The sequence below is a fragment of the Engystomops pustulosus genome, chromosome 4, assembly GCF_040894005.1.
Source record: "Engystomops pustulosus chromosome 4, aEngPut4.maternal, whole genome shotgun sequence".
Lineage (NCBI taxonomy): Eukaryota > Metazoa > Chordata > Amphibia > Anura > Leptodactylidae > Engystomops > Engystomops pustulosus.
Window position 1 is genome coordinate 154441341 of NC_092414.1, and position 14032 is coordinate 154455372.

Below are 14032 nucleotides of genomic sequence, written 5' to 3' on the forward strand. Positions count from 1 at the left end.
AGGATTTCAGGGGTGAAGGTTCTTCTGAGCATAAAATTTGGTGGGAGGTTTGTATGGCCATGGCCCGACTAGAATGCCTGGGGCTACCGCCCCAAACCCCCTGTATTATAATAAGAAACCTTACATTAAGCTGCCATTGAATTGGGATAGTGATCTTCAGGATAGTAACGCATAAGTAAAATGTCTCTTCTGGTCTTCAGTGCTTTAGGAGGAGACTGCGCTAGTCTTGACAAGGTCTAGCCATGGTTATCGATTAAACTAGGCCAGTGGTAATTTCCCTATAATACACATTTTGGCCTATGACTACAGTAAAATATTACGACACAATAGCAAAACCCTTGAAAGGCCACAACTCACCCACAACCTTCTGGGCGATAATGTAGTGAAGTGAAAGTGTATTTAAAAGATGTTAATGTATAGAGACACACATATGGACATGTCCAACCAACATCTATCAATAACTAATGAAAAACTCCAATGATCATTTTATTTTGATTTCCCAAAAGACTTATTGCAATACAAAGAAAAAGCCCCAAAGAGTTAACTTAGAAAGCTCTGCTACATGTGTCTATATATTTCAGACACGTGTCAGCTTCGGTAAAGTTATATTCTGTTTTAATTATTGATTGATGCACTTTTGTTTTGGCGCAGTTAAAAATAATTTAAAAAGACAGCTTTAGGTCAGCGGAACTTGACATTTAAAAAAACGCCTGACCTTTTGAATAAAATACATAGAACTATGACTGACAGTCAGCATGCAACACAAAAGTCTCCATCCTGCAGTGGGGAAAAATCTACAATATGCACTTTTATGTCAAAGGTAAATGTAGTGCTGCTTCCGATTGCTACCACTATACATAATTGTGATATTACTTACACAGTATGTAGTTATAAATAATATGACATTTATAGATAGATAGGTGCTATTTTCAATGGCAATGAAGCACTGGTTTGTACTTGTTTGGGACAGTTTCACAACAAAGAGAACAGTCAACTGACTTTAAAGGAGTTTTCTGGGATCTCTGTGTCTTAGTCCCATTCAAGTGAACCAGGCTACGTGACAAATGGACATGAAAAACAGACGCTCTCACCAGGTATTGGACCCTGCCAATATGAAACTTAACGGGGCTTGCCTATGAAAAAAAGTTCTCAAATTTTATTCCCCTACTGATGTTTACAAAATAAGATAAATTATAAGCCCTTTCTTTACAATTTTAATTCTGTTTCTGTTCCAATCACTCAGTGATCAGTGTAAAATCCACAGTGTGGGTAAACACTGGCTGAGCAGACACTTCATGATTCCTCTGTGCTATGAGATGCTGTGAGCTGACAATGTGCTTAGATTACAGGGTACAGGGTTCACTTTCATTTATCTTCTGAACATTTTACAAGTATTTGAAACATCGATAAGAGAGATGAGACAGATCAGAGTCATGATATAAGACATAATGGGGCTCATTTACTTACCCGGTCCAGTTGCTATCCCGCGGCGTGTTGTCTGCTGGCATTCACTAAGATCATGAGCCCGATATCCAGTAGGTGTCGCTGCTGCACCGAGGTCCACCGGAGTTCACCTTCTTCTTCCCGGTGCATGTAAGTGCTGATCTTGCGATACAATTCTTTTTGTAAATTCCGCGGTTTTTCCGAATCCGTCGGGTTGTCCAATGGCCATGCCCCCGATTTCTGTCGCATGAAAGCCAGCGCCGATGCGCCACAATCCGATCATATGCGACAAAATCCCGGGGCAATACGGCGCAAAACGGAAATACTCGGGAAACCCGACAAAAGTGCGGCGTTTGGACCCTTAGTAAATGAACCCCTATAACACACTCAGCTCTGCTATCTCACCTATAAAACACACAGTACTGATATCCCCCCTCCCCTCAGATCCAGAGATTATCTTGTTTGTAGAGCTGCTGGTGTCTCCTCTGCACGCTGCTGCTGCACAGGAAGTGCCTGTGTCTGTAGTGCTCTCTGCCTCCTGCTCCTGCAATATAAAAGAATCTAGAGGAATCTTCTCGACCATAGTTAGGAGTTTATGGTCTTATCTAGGGACAACCAAAATGTAAATACCAGAACTGATAGAGACAGGTTGGAATTATATCTGTGAAATTCTGTATTTTTGTTACCAACATTGAATTATAGAATGTGGTTTTTTGTTATCTTGAGTATATTTAAGAATCTTGTCTTTGTGGGAATACCAATTTTAATGATTTTTCATTTTTACAAACTAAAATTATACTATAATATCTGAATCCCTGTGGTATTTGCCTCTGGGTAAAATATTAACTGAGTTTCATGAGTATCACTATGGATGACAGGATGTTGTCTATTCTAATGTAAGAAAATGAAGGCAGGAAATATACTGAGCTCCATCTTCTACGAAGTATACTGAAAAGGTATGGAGTCAGCTCACCTGAAGATCATGCAGCAGCATCTGGTAAGGTTAGAGCACAGACAACTCTTGTTCCCAGTCCAGCACAAGCAAAAACATGTAGCGGATCCAGCTTCACACAACCATCCAGGGTCAGTAAAAACATAGCAATTTATTTCATATTCTCTAAAAATTCACAGAGGCAGGTGAACATATAGGAGAACACAGACATACACAGCGTAAATGCTTACGCGTTTCGGAAAAAATCCTTAATCATGGCATATCGTGAGGCATGGACAGGTGATTCTTAAATAGCCCGCAACTGCGGTCATGTGATCACGTTAAAGGAACATTACGTGTTTAAAAAGTTTTAATCGTACGTGTGCCCGGTCATGTGTGAATAGGCAAAATGCACGATATAAGGTGCATACAAGGTATAAGGTACAAAGAGGCAGACTTAATATAGTCAATCGTTCGTTATTTAATACAATGGATTAGTCATTTGGTTTCCAAAAAAATAATGGGAGCTGGAAGGTTGTGGAGTTGTTATGAAGAAGAGGAGGTATATAAAATGTATATAAAGACATTTATTAAAAACAATTTCTTAATTATTTGTTTAACACAAAACCCATATTCCATCCTTTATTCTGTCTTTTTCTTTGACAGGTGAAATTGTTCCAGAGCATATACTGTTTATGTAGTGATAACTCAGTGGCACTTCTCAACCTCCAGGAAAGAGCTTGTTTTTTCCATGCTAGAAAACATCTATTCCCAGTAAAGTCTCTGAAATGGCATCCGGTGGAGGAAGTCTTAGTTGTTGGCTGTGAAGATGGCTCTGTATATGTATGGGAGATTGAATCAGGTACAGTAGCCTCATCTTTTATTGGTTTCTCAGTGTGAAGAGACTAAACTTTGGCTAAAATAGGGCAATGATTTCTTGAATCACCATAACATTAGCATTTTAACCATTTTCTACCAAAATATGTTAAATTTTTAATTAAACCCCTACAAGTTTTAGCCTTAAAGACCAGGCTTCATTTTTTAATTAACTATAAGTGGATATAACTTTGTAATGCTTTAACATATCCAAGGGATTTTGAGATTCTTTTGATATCTTTTGCATTTAGTTATGAAATTAACTAAATAACAGCATTTTTCTCTGAAAGGGGTTGCCAGAGGTCTGCTTTACTTCTTTTAATAACACCTAATTGGTCAGGATAAGATAGATGAGGACCACCCAAAAGTCTAATAACTGATATTATAATAAGCTGATATTATAATAAGCTGATATTATGCCTTGGTAGAGTAGGGCTAGAGAAAAATGAATGACTGAATCATGATGAAAGACCTCCAGGTGGATCCACTTTTAGTTGGACCAGTTTTTCTGGTCAGCCATGGGCACCAATGGCCCTGTCAGTGATTTACTGTTTGTACCTCTCCGGATGAGTTTTTGTAGGTACTTATCATTTTTAATTTCAAAGACCTGCTATCTAGGAGATATTCTGCCCTACACATGGAGCTCTTGCAGGTTTGTTCTCTGGGACTGCTCACTTTCTGGCTTATGCATCTGACGCCTTGACAGGTTCTATTGCTAGAATATCATCAATTCCATTAATATCCCCTGTTCTTATGCTATGGCTGATTGGTGTATATGTAACTGTAAATATTGCTGTGCTATCACTGCAATAATATTGAGATAATACTTGAGAAGACAGATTGACATAAAGTGATTGATTCCATATGTTGGACCTATTATGTCTATTGATTAGAAAATGTACACATTCTAAGTGACCTCTCCACACTTACTATTGAGTGATTGAGTGTACTGCATATTATACACTCATCATCTATAGGAGTGATCCATGTGTTTGTATTGTCTAGTGCTTCTAGTGCTTCTTTTTATAAACTGTAAGTATTGGAAAAGCAAAGTGACTTAATGATCATGTAGCGACATAGGTTTTCATATCTGGCATAGTAGATATTGTAATGAATAGTATTATTTGGAACATAGGACTTCACCGGTTTGTTCAGTTTTGATCTAGTTTTTTATATTAATGTATAGGTTTAATAATTGTTTTCTAAACTCACAAATACTGAAATTGGGAATTGATTTTGTTGCATCTAATTTCTTCTGAAATGAAAAGGATACAATATATTCTAATAGTGTGGGTATTTCTCTGGGATCTAGCAGAAGGCTGTCTTGTAGTTGTCATAAGCAGTATCTGTCAGTTGCTCTGTTTGACCTTTGCAGTTAGTGATTGTGTCTGTCTTTCGGACTCCTGCTCTGTACCGTACCTACTCTTAGCGTAATTGTTTGTTTGTTCAGTGACAATGAGTGGCAGATGGAGTCGGTTAAGATGAGGACTGTATTTTCAGGAATGAGATAAAATCAGCTTTTATTTAATTTCACAGTCAGGTTTAAAATTAATTGGTTTTGAAATACATGGAGGATGAATGACTAGAACCAAACCATCAGAGGAATGTCTGCTCTAGGTCTATTCAAATCAGAGCAAATTACCTTCATCTATGTACATCCTATTATAAGTTGTGAGGACTGATGTATGCTTTCACTGCCCCATACGTGGTTAATTGCTGCCAAGTAAACTGCTTAGGGGATGACCAGTAATACCAAAGTATACCAAAATGTATACAATCCCCTAGTATAGTCATCAATATTGTTCTTACCCTGGTAAAACTTCTGCCCAGATGAGCTTTGAGTCACCCAACACCAACGGCACTCCCCTCCAACCACTGTCATGGGAATGGTTGAGAGAGGAGGCGTACATTCAGCAATGAGCACAGGCTAGCACTTGGCCCTCTGACATGCTAGAAGTGCAGTAAGATACGGGACGTCACTTGAAGTTACGAAAGCCAATGAAGGTGGGTCATGTGAACCATTGCTTGTCCTGGTAGAAGGCTAAAGTTTAGCAGGGTAAGTACAATAGTAGTTGATTGCACTTGCCCTGGTAAGACTCACATGATTTCATGATGACTAAATATATGACCATCTACTCCCTGTTTTTTTGTTTCTTCTGCTCCTTAACTTGTAAGGAAATATTAATTTCAGTCCAAAGCAATTGTGCAATTGCAGTTTCTTGGGGCCCCAAAGGGTCCACACAGAGATCAAATGGAACAGATTCTCCCAGAGAAGCAGCCAGATGGGGGACAGGGAAGATTTGATTTTCAGTGTAATATCTATACTGAAGACACCCAGTATTTTATCTCTTTTGGTGACATCAACCCTGTAACTCCACATAACACCAATTATAGATCACTTTCTGTCTCATACATTATGACCTCTATATTGGAAACTGAACAGTTCAGTTTCTTGCCTTTCTACAATCTACATACATACTATAACTCCAAGGCAGATACCCATTGTCTTGGGGCTATGCTTGCTAGAATCTTACCTTTTTGTGTATTATAAACTTTACGATGTCTCATTGCTGTCCTGTTTCCTTCTCATAGTGGTAACAAATAAGTCTTCCCTTTTCCAAGTTTTTTCTACTTCAATCTGTCCTGAAAGCTGCAGCATCACTCACCTTTCTATCCATCCAGTAGCCCTCTATACTCTCAATGTACCATCCTCTTTCTCTTTCAAAACTTAATGAAATCTTTTTCCTATCCATTCAGTAGGCTTACATCGGTCTATCACCCTACCCATGTTTTATGATTAATTTAACCCATAATTTGCACCTCTCACTTCTGGCCAGGGGCGTAATGACTGGACCCTTAGGGAAGTGTGGGCCCACGAATGTTACACTTTAGTATAATAGAATCTGCTCAGTGTGCTTCACCAATGCATAAAGAACACAGTATGGGTGCACTACACGCAGCAGATGCTGTTACATTGAATTATAACAGCCGTGGGCCCCCCTGTCAGCGGGACACTGCTCCAGATGTAAGTTGTGGAGTTAGTTGTAGTAGTAATAGACTCTGCCACTGTACACACACCTGACAGGGCTGGAGCGATCTGTGGCAGAACAGTTCTGCACTCTTCCTCTCTCATCTGTTCTGTCACTGTGTCTCACACAGGAACTGCAGTGATGTCATTGGGTCATTGAATGCCTACAATGGATGCTTGTGAGTTATGCTGGGGATGGGGAGCTGATGATTTGTGGGGGGAGCTGATTGTGTGTTGGGGGGCTGAGGGGATAGAGAGCTGATGATGTGAGGGGGTAGGCTGATGGGATAGGGAGTTGAAGATCTGTGGGCGGAACTAAAGGAAGGGGAGCTTATTGTGTGTGTGTGGGGGGGTGATTGTGTGTGTAGGGGGGGTCTAATGATGTGTGGGAGGAAGCTGAGGAGATAGGGAGTGGATGATGTGTGTTGGAGGGCTGAGGGAATTGGGAGTTGAGGATCTGTGGGTAGAGCTAAAAGGATGGAGAGCTCATTGTGTGTGTGGGGGGGGGGCTGATTGTGTGGGGTCTAATGATGTGTGGGGGGAAGTTGAGGGGATGGAGAGCTGACGGTGTGTGTTTGGGTGGGCTGATGATTTGTGGGGAAGCTGATGGTGTGTGTGTGGGGGTTGATATAATGGGGAGCTGATTATGTTGGGAGTGGTTGAGGGGAGAGGGAGCTGATGATGTGTATTGGAGGGCTGAGGAAATGGGGAGTTGAGGATCTGTGGGTGGAGCTGAGGGATGGAGAGCTGATTGTGTGGGGGGGGGCTGATGATGTGTGGGGGTTTGAAGGGATGGGGAGCTGATGATGTGTGTTGGTGCTGAGGGGATGGTGAGTGGATGATCTGTGAGTGGAGCTGATTGTGCATGGGGTCTAATGATGTGGGGGGTACTGAGGGGATTGGGAGCTGATAATGTGTTGGAGGAGATGGGGAGCTTATGATTTTTGGGGGGAGGTGATGGGAATGGAGAGCTGATGGTGTGTGGTGGGTGATCTGATGATGTATGGGAGGGGCCTGAGGTGAAGGATTTAGTGAATATGGTGAATCGGGAACTGAGTGTAGAAGAAGAGCGCACAATAATTATAAAATTGGGCACTTAAAAGGGGAAATATTAAACATGAACTAAGAAGTGACAAGGAACTGGACAGTAACTCTAAAAGAGGGTACTTAATATAAATGGAGATATAACTTAAAAGGAAGCATAAATCTTAGTCTGGGCAAGGGAGTGGACAGTTAAAATAATAGCAGTAGGAGGGCACTAATCCAAATTGGGAGCAAATAAATGAGTGGTAAATTTCAAAGATGGTGGGACACTAATGTTCCAAGAGGGCAGGGGGTGTACTCACCTTATGATGCAGGGGTTACCTAAATTTTGGTTGGTGTGGGCCCTCTAGTTACGCCACTGCTTCTGGCTACAAGTTTCAAGTCCCTTTAAATGTAGTGATAGAAGAATATATGTAATGTCATCCTTTTTATCTCAATGGTACTACTGCAGCTGACTAAGCTGCTCAGCTATTGTCATTAGCCCTATAGAGTTTGACGGACTCTATAGGGCTAAACTCACATGGGCAACCTCTTTTCTGTCAAATTGGGTGCTTGAGCCTAATCTTGGGTTCCACTTATAAATAATCTTTATTTATGTAGTGCCATCATATTCTCCTTTACAAATCATAGGGAACATACAAAAATAAAATAAGACAATACAGAGTCATACACATAGTCATATGGAAGCAATAGGAGTGAGGGCCCTGCTCACAAGAGCTTACAGGTATAGAAAAAACAATTATCAAGAAATTGTTCTTTATGCAGTTGTTATTTGTAAAATATTTTTTTAAATGTATTTAAAAATAATACTATCAGGTATACCACAGAATTGAAAAACATAATTCATAATGAGTGTTCATATTACAACTTTAACAAAACTCTGCCTGTGAGAAAATCATTATGTATTATTTGATCATATACTTCCATAAATTGATATTCTAGAAAAAATTTTGTTTAGGTGATTATTTTTCTTAGAAGTTTAAGATTCGGCTCAGTGAAACTCTATAGACATCGCTGGTCCTTTATTAGTAAGTTTTAACTTTTCCTATTTCAACAGTGGTCACTTTGAGCAGTCTTTTGTTTGGTGGCTATGTCTGTATTATCCCTTTGTTTCCATCAGCCTTTGTCTTTCAGACAGCAATAGTCATCAGTCAGAATTATATTTGAGTGGGGATGTAGCCCTCAACTGTTATATTCTGCAGGGGTTTTCATCTGCTGGAGGCTGGGACATTGCTGGGGTCAGGGTCACGGTGGTCAGTAGCATGTATTCGAGATACTCTGTGTTTACCCTTAAGGCTCATGTGTGCGCAAAGCTTTCTTACCAGCCTGTGAATGTGGCCTATAACTTTAACCCTTGCCATACGGCTAAATTTACTGCACCATCTTTTGTTGCATCAGTAATTGAATCTTGTGCTTGGTACATCTGTGCAGCAATAGCTGGAGAAAATACATTTGCTTCCATATGCTTTTATCAATGTTGTGCCACATCCTTTGGATGTAGTAGAATACATTGAATGAGGTGCCGCTCATTTATTTAATGCTTTTCTAATTGCAACCTATTGATTTATTTGCAAGTTCTTTTTTTTAACATGAATGATCAAATTGTAGATAATAAATCCACTGCAAATATTTCCATCTAATAATCTAGAAATAATTTGTTTATAGATGTAAATGGAATAGGGCAGAAGACTCTTGAATCAAGAATTGATAATCAGGATAATTAACGTGCAAATAGTCGGAATTAAATTCATGGCACAGCCTGCTCTGAAAATCCAATCAATTATTGTTGCATCCATAAGATTGCAGATTTTTTTTTTGTAAATGCTCCAGGATACATGACATTAACTTAAAGAAAAGCTACCATCAGGAATCTACCTAATAAGGTACTTTCTATGGTAGGTTGCTTCTAACTGACTTATCCCCATTCTGTCCTTGTCTAATCTAAGGGTTTTGTAGAAGGAAATGATCTTTCGGCCATGGTTACTGTGGGATGGGGGGCATGCCATGATGTGCAGCTCTGCATAGATATTCTATGCAGAACCCTGAATCATGGAGCGTCCTTTGGCTCTAAAGCCGAAGCTTCTGCGCATGCACAGAACACCAGCTTCAGCATAAGGACACAAAGTGAAGGCAGGAGCATGGCAGGTCGTGCTGTAGGCAGCATCGGCTGAGGCTGCTGGGATGGAGCGGCTAAGCCTCAGTAGCTGTGATAATTTGCATAAGTAAATTTTCTTAGGACAATCTTTAGTTTACCTTTTCCTTCTTACACTATCTTGTGGTGCTGTTTCTAGCTGCTTCCTAAATTCCTGAGTTACAACAACTGCTTCTCTAATATCATTGCTGATATGGTTCTTTCTAGGCATCTTGTTTACAAACCTGAATGCTCCAGACCAGAAATCTTACAACTTCTGCTGTAATAGAGGTGGTCACAATTGCTGATGGTTAGCCAAGACCTTTTGGTAAGCAGCACCTGGCTGCTAGTTACCCTCTTGATACCTATGGAAGCATAAATCAGTGTATTTTAATGTCTTTTTTCCAAGAAAAACACATACTTACCAGTTCCTTGTTGCTTTAGTACTTCTAATTTCAGGCCTTGAGCCCAACTTGAAGTTCTGGGGGGTAACAGGACTTGCTTCATCTAATAATAGGCCTCCTTAAACCAGGGGACCACACAGTAAGTCATTGGATGAGCAATTCTCATAACCCTCTGGAATTTCCAGTTGAGTGCAGGAGATGAACCCAGGACTTGGAGCTAGGTAAGTATGTGTTTTTTTCCCCCGGCCGCCTGTAATCCTTTTAATTTTCCTTATTACTTTTGCAATTTCTCTTAGGGATTGGTAATAAAATGACACAGTTGAATCTATTGTGTGGTTTCATTTACTTCATTTTAAGATTAAGAGCCATTTTTTTGTTTCTTCTTTATGTTCTATAAATGCTAAATTGGAAAATTTATATAGGACATACTTTCTTTATCGCATGGCTATATATTTATAATTCTTGCCGTTCAAAGCCCTATAAATTATTGGTATTGCAGAACAACCAAACTTTAAAGGGAACCTGTCGCCAGGTTTTACCCCAATAATCTACTAGTTCCCTCAGATAGCGAATGAAATGTCCTTTCTAAATTCCCTCTTTTATATGAAATCTCATTCATTTACCTATATAAAATCCCTCCCACAGTCAGGCAAATAATGAATCTTCTTGCCCCATTTTTACATGAGACGAGTCAAGTTTAGTGGTTGTGGGGTTGTGTCAATTCCACATCCCCTATCTCTGATTCTATAGCAGCTACAAACATTATTTTGGTGTCAAATTAAAGAAAAGAATGTCATCTTGCAGATGCCTTTTAGCTTATGCTATCAGTTTATGGCTTTCTAATATAAGGAAGTGGACATACAAGTAGTTAAAAACAGCCAGAACATGGATCTTTATTTACAGCTTGTTTTCCAAATATATCTTTAGCTGTCTGTTTAATATGACACCAGTGTCATGTTTATAGGTACTACGGAACTGAAGATAGGGGCTTCTAAAGTGACTCTACCCCGGCAACAACTAAACTTGACTCATCTGATGTGAAAATGAGGTTAGAAGAGTCATATTTCCCTGACTTTTGAGGAAATTTTGTATAGGTGAGATTTGACATTAAGGAAGGAACTGCCTTGGGGGCTGGGGGTTTCAAGGCTTTTTAAGGCGCCTTTTGTGCTATCGTTAATGTTCAGTAGTTGAATGAAATGATGAAATTATTGTACCAAATGTACATTCTCCAAATCTTAACAATGTATTTGCTGTACCCCTGTCATATATTTCCTCGAGTACGTATGTGACGGTTAACACAGCAAAAAGCCGCTGACCATTCATGTATTCCTGCACTCAAATGCAGTTACTGTGAAATAGCTTTGCTAGAAAGGGGCACAAGGTTGATCTTTATGCCGTTCATGTGAGCGAGGCAATGAACTTCATCTGTAAGTGATGAGAAATGATACATCTTCAATTGCTCAAAGTTCCATGATAGATACGGCGTGATTCAGCTGTCACTCACCGGCTTCTTGAACTCTGACAGAAGGCTTAAAATAATAAGCAGCCCTGTCAATGCAACATATTTTATTGTTTGACAAAAAGAAACCTTAGTTTGTCAGTGCAAACAAAACGTATTTCCAGTAATGGAGCGATATTTCTATTGAACACCTTCTTGTACAGTTAATTAACCGTGTTTCATGTATGTGTCATGTATGCATACGCAGCGCGTGGAGCGTTCAATAATACATCATACTTTTTATGTCAAATTAGGAATCTTATCAATTGTTCTGTCAAATGTGCTGTAAATTATAATGGAAATCCCTGAAGTGGTTGAGGAAGTTCCTGGGGCTTAAATGTCAACATAATCCAAACTTCAAGATTATCAGTGGTAGCGAATCGCATCTTCTCATTTCCATAAATTATTCATGGCATATGTTGTTAATGATGCCTGTAACAATAGTTTGATACTAGATACCAATATTATTTGGCAGTTGAATAAACTGGCATTTTGTCCATCATCGAGGAAGAACTACCCACTATGCAAAAGAAGCAATTCCTTGGGGCCTGATCGATCAGGAGGGCCCGGCACAGTGGCATAGATAGCCAGTACCCCAGACCAATAAGTAAAATAATTGGGATTCTTAGAGGGGTCCCCAGATAATTTATGCTTGAGGCCCGAGAAGTGGCCACCATGTACTGTATCATGTTTAGAAGAATGTTGGCTGTAATCCCATGGATAGACCCATGAGTGAAAAATATATAAAGACATCTAAAAAGGTACTGTGTGTGGGTGGGGGGTTGCTAGTGACATGTTCTCTTTAAAGGCAATGGGATTGGCAGAGATTGCTCCATCTCAGATATTAAATCGGGAGGCAGGATAAGACAACCTCTAAAACTGGGCGGGGGGCTCTAAACCCCTTTCTTATGATTCATAGGAGATACAGCAACCATACATTTCCAGTGCACAGGTGAAAAATGGGTTTCATGGTATATGCCTTTAGTAAAATAGTTAAGAGTAATAAGTAGAATTTTATACATTTTAAATCACTTTAATTATTGATTTCTTACTGGCTGTTATATAGAATGGTATAGCACTATGGCAGTGACATGCTCAAGTCATAGGCAACCCCTTTAATAATTTTCAGGACAATATATTTTATATGAAAAAGTACTTATTATTATTACGTATAATTACTACATTGCAGAAACTGCTCAAAATGTGTTCTGTAAAATAGATACTTTGCCTATTATATAAGTATAAAATACTTCATGCTAGTGGCCAATATTCTTACTGTTATAGGAATATCTATTATTATTATTTGCTTGTACTGTGATAGATTTAACCTAAAAATGTGATTATCCTGTTTTACACATATCTATGATTGTTTTTGTGAACCAATGTTTACAGCACAAACAATTATGTAGGCTAAAATGTTGATATATGGGTCCTTATTCTTGTCTTCATTGTCCATTAAAAGCATAAATAGCTAGCTCACTGGTAGGAGATCTACCAACTGCATTGATATGATTAAGTGAGTTTTCCAAGTTCCACGTATCTGTACTTCAGCACTAGACATAGTAATGTGCAAAGTTCTTTTTCTTTTTCAATGATGTCTGAATGTGAGGACAGTCAAAGGTGGCCCAGAGGTAAAAGACTTATGAAGAAGGATTGATGGTCTATAAGGGATTAAGAAGAATGTCTCATTGGGGAACAGATCATCATCATGTGCAGTGAAGGTCTGACAAGGCATAATGATAGTGGGGTATTTTTCCTTTAAATTATAAATGTTAATCCTAAAATCTAAGACCCGGAATAAGCAGGAGATCTAAAAAAAAACACAAAAATAATTATTTTATAAATGGTGACAAGAACGCGCTTGTTGTTATATGGCAACAGATTTTGATACATTCAGGATATAACATGTGGATGACCTTACAGATTGCTAACTGAGAAATCAGGAAGTTAAAGGGAGGTAGCATTTAGAATCTTCTGTATTTGTCTTATTTGGAAAAAAAAATATTTTGAAGAGAAGTGTTCTATACCTAGACGGTGTAAATAGCATGGGTAAACTCTAATAAATATTGTATATGTGAACTTTAAAGAACACAAAGGTCCTTTCAGCAAGGTTAACGGGAAGGCTTTGCTTTTCAAGAGCCAGTTTTATTTACTTGAGTTGGAACCATATTAGAAACATACACTTACTTATTGATAGTTCTTCAGGTTACCACAACTATCTATCTATCTATCTATCTATCTATCTATCTATCTATCTATCTATCTATCTATCTATCTATCTATCTATCTTCTATTCGTATCTATCAAGTTGCACGTTTTGATTTTAGACATTTGGCCCATTTTTATTTATTTATTTTTGCCCCACAACATTTTATATTGGTTTTAGGTAGTATCTTAGTATTGATCTTCTTGCACTAACTCTAACTCTAATATTTGAAGGGTACCTTTATGTTATAAGATCAAAGCGATTGATCAGTCTAGCCTGAAAACAAATACTCCTCCACAGGGGTGATCAGTAGCAGGGGATTGAGCATGATTCCAGCAAAGGGATCTCATTTCTGAAACCTCAGTTGGAATGAGAAACATTAACATTAATTTCAGAAATAACAATAAATAATGCAGGATGTTTGGGAGATGGGATGATATAGAAGTGGGCAATTGTGCTATTGGTGTGTAG

At 38.9% G+C, this 14032-nt stretch overlaps 1 protein-coding gene across 6 annotated transcripts in view; it reads left to right on the forward strand.

Annotated features, from left to right (window-relative positions):
* WDR72 (WD repeat domain 72) overlaps nt 1-14032 on the forward strand; it is a 135826-nt gene that overhangs the window by 46412 nt on the left and 75382 nt on the right. For all 6 annotated transcript variants that reach the window (XM_072148193.1, XM_072148189.1, XM_072148190.1 and 3 more), the window contains one exon: nt 3041-3236. In XM_072148193.1, coding sequence (XP_072004294.1) covers nt 3041-3236 — 196 coding nt within the window. The remainder of the gene's footprint in view (nt 1-3040; nt 3237-14032) is intronic.